This window comes from Marmota monax, unplaced genomic scaffold (assembly GCF_021218885.2).
Source record: "Marmota monax isolate L192 unplaced genomic scaffold, Marmota_monax_Labrador192_F-V1.1 WCK01_AAM20220418_F8-fsc00015, whole genome shotgun sequence".
Classification (NCBI taxonomy): Eukaryota; Metazoa; Chordata; class Mammalia; order Rodentia; family Sciuridae; genus Marmota; species Marmota monax.
In genome coordinates, this window is record NW_026692194.1 from 6464594 (window position 1) to 6483577 (window position 18984).

The 18984-nt window shown below is 34.5% G+C and overlaps 1 protein-coding gene across 3 annotated transcripts in view; it reads right to left on the reverse strand.

The window, feature by feature from the left end:
- Commd1 (copper metabolism domain containing 1) overlaps positions 1–18984 on the reverse strand; it is a 167915-nt gene that overhangs the window by 91099 nt on the left and 57832 nt on the right. For all 3 annotated transcript variants that reach the window (XM_046423247.2, XM_046423233.1, XM_058572823.1), the window contains exon 2: positions 14354–14635. In XM_046423247.2, coding sequence (XP_046279203.1) covers positions 14354–14635 — 282 coding nt within the window. The remainder of the gene's footprint in view (positions 1–14353; positions 14636–18984) is intronic.

Below are 18984 nucleotides of genomic sequence, written 5' to 3' on the forward strand. Positions count from 1 at the left end.
AGCCCTGGGTTCGATCCTCAGCACCACATAAAAATAAATAAATAAAAACAAAGTTATTGTGTCCAACCACAACTAAAAAAATAAATATTAAAAAAAAGAAATTATAGAATGAACCAGACATTACTACCCTATGTGCATATGTGATTACACAACCTATGTAACTCTACATAATGTACAACCAGAAGAATAAGAAGTTATACTCCATTTATGCATGATGTGTCAAAATACATTCTACTGTCATGTATAACTAATTAGAACAAATTTTAAATTTTTTTAAATTACCGTCAAGATAGTAAATATTATAACTATGATTTTATAAAATATTACAGTTCTTGATTTTTGTACTAACCAGAGACAGACCAAACTCAAAATGTGGAATGCTATACTTACAGTTCACATAATTCAGAACTGAGCCAGGATATAACTATTTGTACTAAAAAAATAAAAACACCAGCATCATCTTATTAATGATTGAGATTTATGGTTTTAGGTTAGTGACTTTGAAAGAAAAGTGAATAAAAACTGCACATTAAGTATATTAAGATAATACTAAGATAATGGCTTATCCTTTAAGAAATACAAAAAAAGGATTAGAATAGAAACAAAATCAACTGATACCAAAATAAGAAGCAAAAGAGAAAATATGAAATTACAACCCTCCAAAAAAAAGTCTTGACTAAAAGGAATTACAGAATATAATGGTATTAGATAAGCTTTGGAAACAATGATTTTTTTTTTTTTTAATTGAACCCAGGGCCTCAGGCATGCTGCGAAGCACATGCTCTACCACTAGACTATACTCCCAGCCCTGAATCCTTTCTCAACAGTTACCATATGTTTACTGTTCAGGCACAGTAATACATTTAAATATGTATCTTATGTATATATAATGTATTCTTTATTCTTTAGAACAATACTTAAAAATGTTACTGTACCTGTTTCATGCATGAGAAATCTAAGGATCATAATGATATAGTGATTTGGGCAGTAAATATCAGAAGTAAGATTTAAGTTTAAAAATGTCAGGAAACAGAATATATCATCTTTCCTCTACACTTTCTTTGATTATGATATTTTCCTAGAGAATGTAATGGACTAAGTTTCAAGGGATGAGGTATACCACCAGGAGAAGATAGCCCTGAGTAGCTTAAAGTAAAGGAGATAATTAATTACACACCAACAGGTAGCTAGATGGATTGCCGAGTTCTGATATAATATCTGGAGTCTGACACACAAAAAAAATATAAAATATATGTCAATAAGAAAATTTATTCAGCCCCAACCTCCCTCTACAAACAAAAGTTAACTCAGAATGGATCAATAGCCTGAACTACACAGGGGTAAAATCTTCATGACTCAGATTTGGCAACAGATTCTTATATTTGCAGCAAAAGTATAAACAACAAAAGGAAAAAAATTGTCAGGCATGGTGGCATGCCTCTAATCCCAGTGGCTCAAGAGTCTGAGGCAGGAGGATCACGTTCAAAGCCAATTTACTGAGGCCTGAGCAACTTTATTGAGGGCTTGAGCAACTTAGCAATTTATTGAGGCCTTGAGCAACTTAGCAAGACCCTGTCTCAAAAAATGAAAAAAATATATAAAAAATGAAAAAATGGGCTACTGATCAGAAAAAAATACTTACCTATCAAAGATCTGGTATGGTAAGAGTTTAATATAAAGAATATATTTTTAAAATTCTAAAACAACAAAAACACATATGACTCAATTTTTTAAATATGCATGACCTAAGCACACAGCATTCTTGTCTATGGCGTTCTCATAGATATAGAGGGCAAAGTTATATAGACATGTACTTCAACTTTGCTTCTATGGTGTTGTTTGTATCCTTGGCTTTATACAAAAGCTAACAAAACTTTATGATGTAAAAGATTTAATTTGCTTGAGTCAATGAGTTTACACGAAGAGAAACTGGAAAACTATCTAATAAACCCACCACATGAAGCAAAGTAGTACCACTGTCAATATTTATCTGATTCTGTACTTCCCATTTCTCCAATCTGTTTATGACTTATTCTAACATGACCACCCTCAGAGTATTTTTCCATTTGTCCATTAAAGGTGCGCATTTCTCAAAGTTTTACTCCTAGCTTTCTTTTTGTTATGGTTTAGATATGAGGAATCCCCCAAAAGCTCTATGTTAATACAGAAATATTCAGAGGTGACACGATGAGATTATAAGAACTGTAACCTCATCAGTCCATCACCTAGTTTGATCAACTGCCTGGGCAGGTAGGGCAGAGCTGAAAGAGTTGAGTCACTGGGGGCACGCCCCAAAAGGGTGCGTATTCTCTCTGGCCCTGTCCCTTTGCCTTTCTCTGCTTTCTGATCCCACCATGAGCTAAGTAAGCAATTTCCTCCAATGGGCCCTTTCCCCATGACAAGCTGCCCACCTTGGAGCCAGCTATCTATGAACTGAGACCTCTAAAACCATGAGCTCCAAATAAACTTTTTCTCCTTTAAATTGTTCTTGTCAGGCAACGCAAAAGCTGACTAAAACATTTCTGTTCTTCAATAGTCTCTTTAACCTCAACTGAAAAAATATTCATGACTCCCACACCTCTCTGATTGCCAAGGATATATCAATGAAATACAAAACCAAATTTCTAAGTTTCTAATAAATATCCTAAGAACTTTTTAATAAAAGGGAACTAGAGTGAGGCATGGTGATGCACACCTAATAATTCCAGTGGCTCAGGAAAGAGGATCATAAGTTCAAAGCCTCAGCAACTTAGTGAGGCCCTAAGCAACTTAGCGAAATAAACTTGTCTCAAAATAAAAAATAAAAAGAGCTAGGGATGTGACTCAGTGGTTGAGTGCTCCTGGGTTCAATCCCTGGTACCCTCCCCTAAAACAAACACATAAACAAAAAGAGCTAGAAATTACTAGTTTTGAATATTCACAGTCTTTCCAAATGCAAACAACATGAAAATAAGAAACAACTTCCAAGCAAAATTCAAATCCAAGGCACTATCTAGAAAACATGGTTTAAAAAACAAGATTGAGAGTATATCTATAAAATTCTTTGTTAGAACATCAGAAAGATCTAAGATGGTGTCTCTGAGTACCACAAGCCAGACAAAAGGCCTTTTAAAGATTTTAAAGGTGTGACTTACAGATTATTTTAATCAAACAGTAGAGCTTCTAAGAAGCTGAAAGGCACTGTAACTCTGGAGAATCCCAAGAAAGAAGATAACTTGTCTCAAAGAGATTTTTAGGTGTGGCTTCTGTCTAATTAAGTGACCCGAAAAAAGATCTACAGGAAACCCACAAAGTTTGAGAGAGAATTAAACTAGCAGAAACACTGCCCATTCAAACAGAAAGACAGTGCAAAACAAAAAGAAAGCCTTGAACACGAAAACTGCCACAGGCTAGAAGTAGGTAGAGGAAACTCTGCAACTACAGTCTACTTTTCATAGAAAAGAAACAATAACTCAAGAGTATGAAACCAAAAGCCTAGAAGGCAGAGCTAAGAGCCATGAAGAATTATTCCCAGATCTTGAACTCTAATCAATAAACTACCAATCTGGATTTCAGAACTGGTATGAAGCAAAGATATCTTTGTGTCAACATTTTCCTTCTTTTTGAACAAGAATACCTATAGTGACTATCTTACACCAGCTCACACTGAGCGGGGCAGATAATATGCTTCTTTTAGTTTAACAAGTCTTCTAATAGAGAGGACTCAAGGAGGTGCAATTAAGAATCTACTCCCAAGGACCCCACCTAAACCTGAACTGATTTGGGAAAATATAATAATACTAAACATATAATCTCATGTTATAAAAGAGGAATTCTTGTGGAAGAGGTGAGTATATTGTGCATGTGGGATTGGATGTAAATAATTAGCAGCCATAGAAAGTACTATGATCACCTAAAATATGTTCACAAATTCCCTGACACTTTCTTCAAAAAGTAGAAACTAATTCTCCTAATTTTGTCAGGGAATGTTCACAAATTCCCTGACACTTTCTTCAAAAAGTTGAAACGAATTCTCCTCACTGGGTTTAATTCTAATTTTGAATGTAGGGTGGACTTAGTAACTTGTTTCTATAATAAAACAAACTAAAAAAGAAAAAAAAAAAAAAAAGGAAAAAGAAAAATAGTAAAATTATAGTGCAGGAACCAAGTAAATGCTACCTTGATCAAATAATGAACATTAACATGAATAGTGAGATTATGTAGATTGCACCTACCCCCTAATGTGATATAACAAGATGGGTACTTCACCTCTGTTGTATTCTTTCCCAAAGCCCATCATTAAGGTTTAAATGGGTCTCCCAAGGCTGGGGTTATAGCCCAGCCATAGAACGCTTGTCTAGCACGCATGAGGCACTGGGTTTGATTCTCAGCACCCCATATAAATAACTAAAATGAAGGTCCATTGACAACTAAAAAATATTTTTAAAAAATGGGTCTCCCAACAATTATGTATTGGAAATTTGATCACCAGTGTGGTAGCGTTGAGAAGCAGAGGTCAGGCCTTTGGGGAGGTGTTTAGGTCATCAGGACTTTATCCTCAGGAATGGATTAATGCCCCTATAAAAATGGCTTACAGAAGTCCATTCACTCTATTCTGCCATGTGAGACACAACATTTATCCTTCCATCCTTTACCATGTGAAGACCGAGTTTGTCCCCTCTGGATGATAAGCAGAGACAGTGCCTTCACCAGACACCAAAACTACTGGTGCCCTGATAATGAACTCTCAACCTCCAGAGTTATGAAAAAATAAATATATCTTCTTTATAAATGACCCAGTCTCAGGTAATATAATAGCAGCATCAAAAAAAAAAAAAAAAAACAGCACATAAACCGGTCTAAGCATGAGAAAAATGACAGACCAAGACTAGGAGACATACTACTACAGGATATCTAGCTAGTATTTTTCAAGACTGACAAGGTCATTTCACTATGTATACATATATCAAAACATCACGTTGTACATCTTAAATATACACACTTTTAATTTGTTAATTTTACCTCAATAAAGCTGAAAAATAAACAAAAAACCTGTCAGGTCATGAAAAACATGGAAAGACTAAGAAACAGACATTCAAAGAGATTGGGGAGACATAAGAATTAAATGCAATTTAGTTAGTTTAGTTAGCAATTTGTGGTACCATGGATTGGACTCTGGAACAGAAAAGGAATATGAATGAAAAAAATAAATACAAATAAAGTCTGGAGTTTAGTTAGTAACAAAGTACTAATGTTAGTTTCTTTTTTTTTTTTTCCATTTGGTCATACAATGTTAGTTTCTTATATTGGATGAGAAGTTTAAGGGAATTTATAGCCCTATCTTTATAACTTCTGTGTGAACCTAAAATTATTAAAAAAAATAAAATTAATCTTTAGACAAAACTATATTGCCTTGATCTGTTTTGTGTTGTTACAACAACAACAACAAAACAGAAGCCAGATAACTTATAAAATAAAGAGGCTTATTTGGCTTATGATTCTGATGGCTAGAGAATCCAAACAGTATGGCAAGGCCCTCTACAGTTGTGTCACAATGTGGCAGAGAAGCAAAAAGGGAACTGATCATGTGCAGAAGGGGCAAGGCAGCAAGAAAGATTCAGAGGAGGTGCCAGATTTGCTTTTAACAACCTACTCTTGCACAAGTTCCCACAAGAGCAAGAACAAACTCTGTGAGAAAAGCATTGATTCCTCTTAAAGGCCTAATCACCTGCCATTACATCTCATCTCTTATAGATCCAATATCTCAATACCATTACATTGGATATCAAGCTTCTAGAATATGAACCTTCAGGGGACACACCCAAACCATAACACATACTTATCTCAGAGAATAGGTCACTTCATGAAAATATGTTTAGAACAGTGATTGGAACATGTCAAAGATATAATAAATATTAGTTATTATTCTTGTATTACGTGGAACATATGATAACAAGAACTATCTTCATTAATTCCTTACTTGTTATACTGCCCTTTTTATAATTATTTCCCAGCATAACTGAACTGCTTTCTCAAAAGCAGGAGTAATGGTGAAATGAGCAGAAGCAGCAGCTCACAGAAAAGGTCATTCAAGGCACTGCACCTTCCTGCACACACAGAGGCATTCTTCTCTCTTTCTCATGTGCTCGCTCTCTCTCTCTCTCTCTCTCTCTCTCTCTCTCTCTCTGTCCCTAAATTTTGGGATAATATGGTATATAGCAATAGGTGTCTAAAACATGTATTCTCTCTGTTATTAATTCATTTTACAAATATTTATCAAACACTAATATTTTCAGACTATAAAAGATATGAATATTAATGACAAATCGTAGGCTTCTTCAAGGCATAAGCTAACAAGACACTGTGGTGGACACACACTAATTTTGTTTGTCTAGAATGCCTAATCTCTTTGGAGAACTGCTCCTTAACTATTCCCTGTGATATCCACCGTCAATCTATATTACCTTATCCTTGGTTAAAGAGCTGGGCAAATACTACAAATGTAAATTACCCTAATTTCTATAAACAGTGACTACTCAATTTGACCTAAGCAGGGAAAAAAGAAAATTCACCTTTTTTCTACATACAAATTTTGGAAAGAGAGATAAACTTAAAAAGACAGATCTGGGCCTGCATCCATTTTGCCTCCATGTGAAGTCAAAGTGTATAAAGAATGATATGAATAGCCAGACACTGTCAAGAAATATCTGAAACCAGGAACCAAATTTGAGCTTTTTAAGCTGACTTCCTTTTTGGCTTTAGTTTGACACTAATATAGGTGTTTTCTATTTTTTTAAGGTATAACTATTTTTTCTTTGTTTTTTTGTAGTTGTAGATGGACAGCATACCTTTATTTTATTTTTATGCAATGCTAAGGACTGAACCAGTACCTCATACATGCTGGGCAGAAGCTCTGCCATTGAGCTACAGCCCCAGAAGGTGTTTTGTTTTTTAAATATAAATTGTACGAAGTGCTAGAGAAAGGTTCAGAATATTCCAGAAACTGATATTATCAGAATTGGTTGAAGTAACTGGGAAGAAATTCATGAGAGAGGTATTCAGTAATATGAAGAAGTAAAAGCATTTCACCAACTGAAAATGAGAATGGATAAAGAAAATTCCAAGTAGCAAAGGGAAAGAATATGGCATGTATGTAAAATGCAGTTCAGCTTTGTGACACAGTGTAATATAAACAGATGATAGATCACAAGTGACTTAAATGATATTCTTACAAGACTAGGCTGTTTCTCTAGACTAAAGAAGTGACCATAGGGCATAACACAGAAAAAAAGATCAAACTCCTTTTGTGATTAACACTCTTTGGTAATTATGTACTTATTAGCTTTATCATCATAATTTGGTGTAGGTTTTCTACTGTATCCATAAGAGAATTAAATGACTCATCAAAATTTAGATATATTTCCTCTGTTATGGATTTCTGATCTACTTAGGTAAATAATACTGGCAATAAAAAGGAACTGTAGCTTATTTGGCAGTTAATCTGAGTTGGTTCCTAGTGATTACCACTCATTATTGCAACCTGCATCTTGAGTAAGATCATTGAGCTCTTTAATTAATTATACAAAGTGTTATCTAGAAAGTTTAAAAACATGATAAACTAAAACTACTTTTGAATTAAAAAATCCCACTATTTTCCTGGTACCATAATTCATTAAAAAAAAATACATACAAAAGTGTTAGGAATGGCCTTATACCATATAGAAAATTAATTCAGAATGGTTCAAACTGGAGTTAACACTATAAAACTAGAAGAAAACAAAGGAAAAGATTCATAGTAATGGATTTGGTAAGGATTTCTTGGGGATGATATCAAAATCAAAGGAAAAATAGGTAAACTGGATAATATCAAAATTAAAAATAGTTGTGCATCCAAGGACACTACCTAAACAGATACGGAGTGGGAAAAAACATTTGCAAATTATTTATCTGATATAAGACTGATATTCAGGATATATAAAGAACTCCTACAACTCAACAACAGTTTTTTTTTTTTAATGGACAATACTTGAATAGACATTTCCCTAAAGAAGACCATTAACTTCATTAATCATTGAGGAATTCAATGCAAAACTACAATGAGGTACCACTTTATATCCATTAGGATGCCAACTATCAAAAAGAAAAAGGTAAATGTTAATGAGGATGTACCAAGTTAGAACCTTCATGCATTGCTGGAGAGACTACTGCATTGTGTACCCACAGTGAAAAACAGTTCAGCAGTTTCATGGTTCAATCTCTAGTACCGATAGGTAGGTAGGTAGGTAGGTAGGTACGTACGTACATAGGTGGGTGAGTGGGTAGGCAGGTAAGCAGACAAAATAAATAAATAGAATTGCCATATGATCTAGCAAGTCCAATCCTAAATACATAGCCAAATGAATTAACAGTGGGGACTCAAACAGGTAGGTATTTGTACATCCACGTTCATTATTCACAATAGCCAAAAGGTTGAAAAACCCAAGTGTCCATTTGTTGATGATGTGATATAATAAGATATCATTCAGCCTTAAAAAGGAATGAAATTGACACATTCTACAACATAGATGAACCTTGAAAATACTATGCTAAGTAAAATAAGCCAAATACAAAAGGACAAAAATTGTATAGTTCTATTTATCTGAGATATCTAGAATAGGCAAATGCATAGAGTCAGAAAATAAAATAGAGGTCATCAAGAGCTGGAGAGAGATGGAAATGGAGAATTATTGTTTAATGTGTATTGAATTTATGTTTGGAATAATGAAAAAGTTCAGGAAATAAATAATGATGATGGTTACATAACTATGTGAATATACTTAATATCACTAGACTGTGCACTTTAAATGGTTAAAATTGTAAATTTTATGTTATGTATATTTTATCATAAATGTTTTAACGTGCTAAGAATGGGCTGAGACCAGAGGCCTTCTACATTTATCCTGGCAGTAGAGCAGTGGCATACATGGAATGAACCCATAGCCAATCAGCCAGTTCTGAAATACTAGACAAACATAAGCAATTTCAACAATGCTGGGCATGATACACTGTTGCCCTGAGTTCAGAACAAGGGACTCAAATCCATATGTTGTTTCCAAGTGCTCTTAACACTTGGTTTCCTGGCTTCCTCTTAAGTACCTCATCTGTACACAAGAATATAAGAGAGCCTAAATGGCAGCAATGTGAAGTAAGTCCAACACCAGGGTCTGTTGGAAGGCTAGGAAGAGGCTGAGGACTTCTACAGTGCCAAAACCCTTTTCTCATAGGATCAACGAGTTTGCAAAGACAATCAGCCCTCTCCCTTTCCCTCTTTAAATCTTTTTCTTGATGTACAATGTACATTCAGAAAAGGGTATCATAAAATACAATGATTTTTTTAAAGCCTATTAAAAATTTCTTTAAGTTCAGTAATCTTAAATTCATTTCTTTATAAACAGATTTATTTCATCACAGAGAGCATTTTCTTAACTGTCAAGTATGAAGTAATTTCATTTGTTTTCCCCCAAGTGGAAGGACTAGAGCTATGAAAAAACTCAAGTTGCATATTAGATGGTCAACTTAGCAAAAAGACTTTTTAAAAAAGTGACTAACATATTGAATTTAGAAACACTGTACATTACTAACATATTGAAGCAAGAAAATACAAGCAGTTACCTCAATTCCTCACTTTTTCTTGTTACCTACATAATTCCAAGTCAGTTCAGAGCAACTTCACTACATTCAAAACACATTCGCTATCTGTTCAGTTCTCTTCATTCTGACAAAACTGTCCCCATCTTCCTTGATAGTAGTATCTTACTCGTACATGGTAGCAGCCCCCTTAACTGGTCTCTCAGCTTTACCTTTTTTTTTTCCACGACATGAATTTTTATTAGTTAACCTTGGACTTGGCAAACAAATTTTTGAACACATTACAATTTTAAAAAATTTTTAAACAGGGAATTGTCATAAATGAGGAAAAAAGATGGAAATGTCAAAAAAACTGTGTAACCCCATTTCTATTATTTTTTGAAGTGAACAACTAATATTATATTCATTAATCTCTGAATACATAAATCTTGTTAACAGACTGAAAGAGTTTTTTATTTTTTATTATTTTTTAAACTTGAGATCCTATTATATAGAAGTTTGGAAACAAATAAGAATTGCTCTTATAGTGTGCAAATCAATTTCAAACTTAGTGATTTTGCCTTCTGGGATCTCAGTATCTTGGCTTCACTCTTGACTATACACACTCCATTTTCCACCGGAATAAAATGATACAAATCATAGCACATGATTTCCTTGTTTGAAACTCCCTAATGGTTTCTAATGACACTTATAATAAAATTCAGATTTCCTCCCAACTTCTACCTTGGCTATTTCCTCTGTATTTTCTGCCCCTACATCTTCCTGAGGTGGCCCCTTCCTATGATTCCACACTCAGCTCACCTCCTCAGAGAAGTATTACCTAATCAAACTAAATCAGTAGTCCCTAACTTTGAGATAGAGTCTGGGCAGCTATAATTTTTTTCTTCAGCTCCTCAGTTGGGACTGATATATAGGGATACTAAGAATTTCTGCACTAAATGAGTTTTGCTTTTGCTTATGATATTTTTATGCTGATTTTTTTTAATATTTATTTTTCAGTTTTCGGTGGGCACAACATCTCTGTTTGTATGTGGTGCTAAGGATCGAACCCGGGCTGCACGCATGCCAGGCGAGTGCGCTACCACTTGAGCCACATCCCCAGCCCCATATGCTGATTTATTTCTTGCTACTTCTCACTGCCTGTGGGTTGGAAAAGTGGAAAACTGACAGGTCTGAAGTGGTGAGAAAGAAATGGCAATCACCAGAAACCTGTACTAAATCACTGCCAAAAGTCACACCTATCTGTTAAATGCAAGTTAATGTGTATAAACGCTAGAGAATTTGTCGTTGTTGTTGTTGTTCTTATTTCATGATTCTCAGCCCGGATCAGAAAGCTGAAATTGTCAGAAAAATAATATGCTTTATCACCTCATGTTACCAAACCAGGACCATTTTGCCCACTGCACAGTATGTTAATCACTGACTTGACAAGTTTTGCAAAAGAGAGTTTATTCACATGATGGCCAACAGATATGAAGAGAGGGGAAACCTAAGGGTCAACCCTACAGCCTCAAGGATAGAACTGAGTACTATTTATAGGAATAAGCAAGGTGATTTAAGGAATGGAGAAAGGTGATTGGTGGTAAAGCAATCTGTGGTCTGTACACGTGTATCAATCTTCCTAGCCCTTCACAGGATGCATGTTCAGAAATGACAGTTAGCAAGATCTAAGGGTAGAGATTTTGACCCTCTAACATCAAAAGGCCACCAATCAGACACCTGCAAAGACCCAAGGGAAGAGAGTGGTTTCAACAAAAGCATTCTTGAAGCGCCTGGAAAGTAACTTCATGTGTCCCACAGGTCAGAGGTATTATCTATAGCAGAGCTAATGGGAGACTATTAATTATATATTGCTCAGCTGCGTGATCCCCCAAATCAGTGATTTTTAAAATCAATTAAGGGCTGGGGATGTGGCTCATGCGGTAGCGTGTTCGCCTCGCATGCGTGCGGCCCAGGTTCGATCCTCAGCACCACATACAAACAGAGATGTTGTGTCCGCCGAAAACTAAAAAATAAATATTAAAAAAAATAAAAATAAAATCAATTAAAAGCAAGTGAAAATAGAGTTTTGATCCAAGTTTTCCATGGTTTCATTCAGAACTGTCTTAACTTTGTGAGTAAAGATTGCCATTCTCGGGGCTGGGGTTATAGTTCAGTGGTGGAACGCTTGCCTAGCATGTATGAGGCACTGGGTTCAATTCTCAGCACCACATATAAATAAACAAAAAATAAATATCCACCAACCACTAAAAAAAGTTAAAAAGAAAAAGATTGCCATTCTCTTTTCTAAGTCTTGGTAAAAATCTTCAATTTGATATAATTTCCTAACACTAATTATTAACTTTCTTCCACTATGAACTCTGTAAGATAGGGGATTTGTCTATATTGCTCATTGATAAATTCCCAACTCTTAGATGATGTCTGATATAAAATCATGAATTATGTGATTATTCATTCAACAAATAGTTACCATGTTGTTAGGCAGCATCCTAGACTTTGAGGATATAGCAATGAAAAAACAGCAAAAATCCTTGTCCTCTTGCATACTAATGGGCAGCACAGACAAGAATAACAAGTATAATAAAAATAAGTGGCAAGAAGAAAAAAATTTTAAAAACTAATCTAAGGTAACAAAAGATAGACCAGTAGTTGCCTAGGAATTAGAGTAGAAGGACTGAAAGGGGCACAGACAGACTTTTAAAGGGTGAGGGACATGTTCTGGTTCCTGACTGTGGTGGTAGTTTCACAGGTATATAGAGCAACCAAAATTAATCAAGTTGTATACTTGGAACAAATAAGGTTCATTGTATGAAAATTATATTGCCTGGCATGTAAAGCAAGAAGCAGAAGACTGAACTTTTAAAAATATAGCCAGTGAAGGCTTCATTAAAAATGTAATTTTTAAGAAAAGACATTAAGAAAGTGAATAAACTAGCATGCAGATATCTGGGAAGATCAACCCACAGGGGATAGCACTGGCCCTAAAAAGATAATGTGTCTGGCATGTTCCAGAAATCAACAAGGAGGCCAATGAGTCTAGTTAGTGTAGATTAAGGTAGAAGACTATTAATCTGATTGAGATAAGAAGCCACTGGAGTTAACATGAGAAGCCATGAATACATTATTGGACTTATGCTCTAACAGAGTCACTTTGGATACTGTGTGTTGAGAAAAGGCTGAAGAGCAGAAGCAGAGAAATCAGTTGGAAAGATGTTACTATAATCTAGGAGAGAGATGATAGTGATTTAAACAGAGTAGTAAGTGGGAGGGTGAGTAGACAAATTTTAGACACATTATAAAACATACCCAGAAATATTTGATGAAAGACTGGATCTGGATGTGAAAGGGGGAAAAAATAGAGGATATGAACTGGAAGAATGGAGGTACCACTAATTGAAATGAGGAAAAAACAAAAGAGGAGTAAGTTTGGGAGGTATATGAGCACCTGGTTTGGGGCATATTCAATTACTGATACCTTTTAAACATTTAAGTAGAGTTCTCAAGTATGTCATAAAAACATATCTGGAATTTAGTAGAGAAATTTAGTTTGGGGTTTAAATTGGGCAGTCATCAGAGTATAGATGGTATTTAAATTAAATCTATGAAACTCCAATATCATTAATTAGCAATTAGGGAAATACAATCAAAACTACACTGAAATTGCATCTCACAAAATGGCAGTCATCAAGAATACATTTGGGGGGTGCTGGGGTTGTGGATCAGCTGTAGAGCACTCACCTAGCACATGCGGAGTGCTGGGTTCAATCCTTAGCGCCACATAAAAATAAAATAAAAGTATTGTGTCCAACTACAACTAAAACAAAATTTTTTTTTTTTTTCAAAAAAGAATACATATAGGAGATAGGGCTGTGGCTCAGCAGTAGCACACTTGCCTGGCATGTATGAGGCACGGGGGGGGGGGGAGGAGGAGGAGGAGGAGAAAATAAATAATTTTCTATTATAGGATATAACAGAAGCATTTGTTTCATTGTTTATCTAAAAATAAGTCTGATTATCTAATTTATCTAATTTAGTGATCTGGTTATTCTCTTACTAATTACCAGCTTCTCCATCCCTGTCAAAATACATAAGTCAGGTCATTAAAAATCTAATTTGGCAGGCATCTGGAGCACAAACTGAATGACCTAAAGAAATATCATGCTAAGATTATCTGCTATAATGATTATTTATTTGCTGTACAGAACGCAAAGAAAGCACTCTTTTGCAAACATCCACAATCAAATTGAGAAATATTTGTGAGCTCAAGGTCAAAGAGAGCACACTTGGGTCTTTAGGAACAACACATTAATGTAATTAAAATACATTGTCTCCTACATCTTACTGACCATAAAGATAACTGGGTAAAACTGTTTTGTTCTGTGTTGTTTAATATCAAATCTTGTTCTTTATTTAGTATCTCGACTATTGCCTTGGAGAGTTTGATCAAATGTCAAGAATTTTGAAATCTAACCAAAATGTAGTAGGAGGCAACTTCTATACAATCACTTTAACCAATTCTGTTTTTCTAATCTGAGAAAACTGCAAATCCTGTGGCTGGTTCTAAACTCTGCTCATAATTATTAATATCCAAATTTTTAGATGATTCTACCTCTGAAAAGGAATTCAGGGTCTCTTCAATTATTTCTTTTATCTCTGCAAAGAAGAATGTCAAAATGCAATCTGAATGTATGGGCTAATATGTAATGGAAAATATAGTTTACAAAGATTGAATTGGAGTTGAACTCACCTGTCCACTTTTCCCAAATTCTAGCTCTATTATGGCAACAGGGGTGTGTATTTGAGATGAGTGCCTTGACTGAGACTTAGCATCAACTCTCCAGCTCAGGCCCCGAAGTCCATTGTCCCAACGGCTCTGGTTCATGAGGCTCTCTCGAATCTTTGTTTTGTGGCTCTTCCAGAATTTGGAAATGACAGCAGCCTGGTCAGATGTTATCCCACCTTGCTTTTTTGTTTGAGCAGTCAAAAATGCCTCCAGCTGGTTGAAATCCATGTCTGCAGATGCAATCGACTATAAAGATATCAGAAAAAGCAATAAATTTGAATTTGGTAGATAACTAGAAAAAGAGCTTCTTAACTAGAGCATATTTTGAATGATTCTTAAGTACTGACTATTTCTTTCAAATAGGATCATCAAACAATAGTAATGAGAATGAATAGTGAGTATAAATACAAAAACACTCCCGTTGCAAATATCAAAATATCAGAAAAGCTACTATTCAAAATTCTATCATTCCAATTCTATATTAATAACTTGAATCTAACTTAAATACCCAGTTTCAGAGTGAGGAAATACAATGAAAATTATTTTAAATAATAAAACAAAAATAAAATTAATCTGTTCTCTGATGTAATCTTATAGTGCCTTACGGATAGGCCTGATTTGAAAAAGTACAACTGTACAATGTATTCTTTTTTTATATGTATATAATGTATTCTCCATAAGAAGTATTAAGTAAACGTTGTTAAGTGAAGCATTATTTTAGCTTTGCAGTCTATCTTCAGTGAAACAGCTCATTTGCAATACTACTCTGCAATTATATATGATCTTAATACTTCTCCTTATATTTTCAAAAGTTAATTGCCATTAAAGTTGGGTTCTCGATTCAAGCATCCAAGAAAACACAGTAAATAAATATAAGTTCAAGTTTAAAATAAAAAAGCCCTAAATTTGCACAGCAGTCTTTACTCTTTCAAAGCATTTTCACTTTTATTATTACAATTGAGTTCACCATCCATTTTCAAAGACAATGAGGTAGACAGAAGTAGGATTAGTTCCCTTTACTCTCAATTTATAGAAATGGAAATGGAAGCATAGAGGAACCAAGTGATTTTCCCAAAAGTTCAGTAAGTGCAGAGTCAAAGTCTCCTAAATGCAAAGCCATGTTTCCCTCTAATTAGTTTTCATAAGTGACTACACAGAGAAGTAGATTCTGTATTACTTTCATTGAAAAATATCTAAACTGGCACTTTCTGCCAACAATAATTCAGAGACACCAGCACCTAAGGAGTAGATACAATGCTTTATTAATGGCCTTCAGAGACTATGAGACATTAAACAACATGCAGATTATAACCACCATCTTTTTATTTAAGGCTTGGCTATTTCAGTGAAGCGAAAAATACATAAATGTTAGTTTAATAATGAATAGCAAAACTGAGGGATAAAATCAAGAAGATAGTTTGGAGTCAGAATATAAGGTACCAAAAGCCAGAGGATTGTTATATATAGGCAATAAGGAGCCACTGAAGCTAGGTAACTGGGTAATCACAATTCAAAGCTCGATCTGAGCATTAGGAAGGTAAGTCTGAGAACAGTAAGCAACTAAAGTGGGAAATCATCAAAGTGTTGAAACAATGGAGCTTGGGAGAGGAGAGTGATAGTTAATGATTTAATACCAGAGCAAACTTTCCCTTGCCTCTTCTTTGATAGGTTCCTACTCTCTCCTCGTTATGAGGGCTGATATGAATTCCAAATCAGAATATCCTCCTCTTTCTGGACACACTGATTGGTCCAAATCAATTTCCCAATTTAGAATAGGACAAATGGTCTTGTCTTTTGGGATAATGGTACCAGAAGGATGAGAGGCTGGGGTTGTCATTTTCTTTGACCTCTGGGTGAAAGCCAAAGTACGATTAAAAAAAAAAAAAAGAAAAAAACCATACACACACACACACACACACATATCTATATATACACATATATACACACACATATATATATATATGAAGCCAAGCAGAGATAAGAGTAGATCCTAATGTGCCAATATCTGTATTCTATAATTCCCAAGGCCCTGGTTCCTGCAGGCATTCTTTCAATTTTGTACACTATATCACCATCTTTCCCACCTACAGGCACTAAATAAATATATATATTTCTATATACAAATATATATATATATTTCTATATACAAATATATATATATAATTCAAGATAGTTTAAGTTGTAGTTCTATCATTTATAACCAAGAGTCTGACTAAAATAGGGTAGTAGCAGTAAGAACAGAGGAATGTAAAGGTACAGGTAGTATATGGATGGGTAAAGTATGGCATGGCTATGGCTGAAAAATAAAAATACTGCCTTTCATTTCTCCATTAATATAAAAAACGTTATTTATTACAACTTTCTGGTAGATTAAAAATATTTCATGTTGCAACTCAAAAAAATGTTAATATCTCAGGGCTGGGGTTGTGGCTCAGTGGTAGGATGCTCACCTAGCATGCACGAGGCACTGGGTTCGATCCTCAGCACCATGTAAATGTAAAATAAAGATATCGTGTCCACCTAAAACTTAAGAATAAGTATTTTTTTAAAAATATTAATATCTGCCTATTTATCAGATATTAGGCCTAAAAACCTCTGGCTATGCCAACTCAATAGAAATATTAATTTACATAACATACTATAATTAAATTAAACTATTTCCATTGGCAACTCATATCAGAATTCAGGTGGTTTGGATCATTCTTTTCCCCAAATTATATCAAGAAATATCTATTCTGATATAATTTTACCTGTGATGGAATTTATTTTGTTTGCTGAGGCAGGCTGAGGCAGCAGGATATCGAGTTCAAAGCCAGCCTCAGCAAAAGTTAGGTGCTAAACAACTCAATGAGAACCTCTCTCTAAATAAAATACAAATTAGGGCTTGGGATATGGCTCAGTGGATGAGTGCCCCTGAGTTCATTCACCAGCACCAAAAAAAATTTTTTTTTGAACAACTACCATGATAAAGATCTGCTCAAAGCATGCCACCTCTATCTACTGATAGCCAAAGTTGATGGCCTGCTACTCATCTTTTGATTCTCTCCTCCATCAACACAACACCAGTACTGGGGATGGAACCCAAGGACACTCTACTATTGAGCTATATTCCAAGCCCTTTAATTTTTTAATTTATTCAAAAATAAGCAGCACATGGTATGAATTGCCAAGATCATTGTAATGTCATGTGTAGCTAATATAAATAAATAAATAAATAAATAAATAAATAAATAAATAAAACAAGCAGCACAACCTGTGGGCTATGGTTTGCCAACTCCTGCTCAATAACATCATAAAACAAACTGACCCATGTCTTACATGACTGCAATGCCCCACCTGACATTATGTGGAAAAACCTGCTTATAATTATTAGAGCCTAGATATTCACTATTTTTTACAAAAAAGTAGTTTCCACAGTTTATTTAAGAAACATCCAACTTTTCAGTAATGCATCTAATATAACTTACACTTTGGTTTGGGCATAACTTCACAAACAGGATGTTAAGCATTTTAGAAAAATCACATTATTGGGGGCAATGCTGTTTAAAATATCTGAGCTACCAATATAATACATTTGTGCATATCTGCATTTGTTGCTATGCATTCATAGTGACTCTACATATAGGTACAGCATCTAATTAATTCATTGTATGTTCTAATACTCAAAACATTTACATTTTAAAATAAACCTTTCAAATTACTTTAGTTTCACTGTATTTTTTATTTACATTACATTTGTATTATATTGATTTATTAGAAATTATGCATGTTAATTTTATTATATATGAGTTATTATTATATAAGAATTCCACTGAAGGATAATAAAGGGATATTTGAAAATGTTTACTATAAGAAGGTGACATTGGCTTGGACAGGTTTGAGAACCACTGAAGACTGAATGTAAACTCAATAAAACAGACCCTGGCTTATTTTTTTAGTATTTATTTGACAAATTCCTGCCTCCCACACTTAACGCTCAAATAATAACCTGTTTGCAATCCTAATATACTGTTTCTTTATGTGTGTTTCTGTTTGTGCTATTCTAACAGCCTAAAATATCCTTCTGTTACCATCTCCATCTTATTAAATTCTATTTATCATTCAAGTCTCAATCCAAGCATAACTTCCCTAGTAGTCCTCCTTCCCTAGTAAGGTAAATGCCACTTTCAATTCAAAGATGCCTTAATATGTCTATCATTCTATTTACCTCAATAGAATCAAATTATGTGTTTACAAGTCCATTTCTTCCACAGATTCTAATCTTTGAGGGCAGGGTCTACATCTCTCTGAAAATACAGCATCTAATGCCCTGAGTAGAATTCAGGTCCTAACAGGTACTCACAACCATATCAACTACTTTTCAAATCCTAAAAGTTGCATATAAATATTAAGTCCAAAAGCATATGAAGTTTCCAACTTTTTGCTTCACAAAAATCCTTCCATATCTATTCATAAATCATAAACTCCTTTGACATAAATGTAGAAAATAATCCAGGTTGTTGATTCTTGTTTACCTAACATAGCCCTTGAAAATTAACAAGGACACAGAGCCAAAAGAAAGTTAGGATAGGAAATTAGAGGAAAGGAAGAACTTG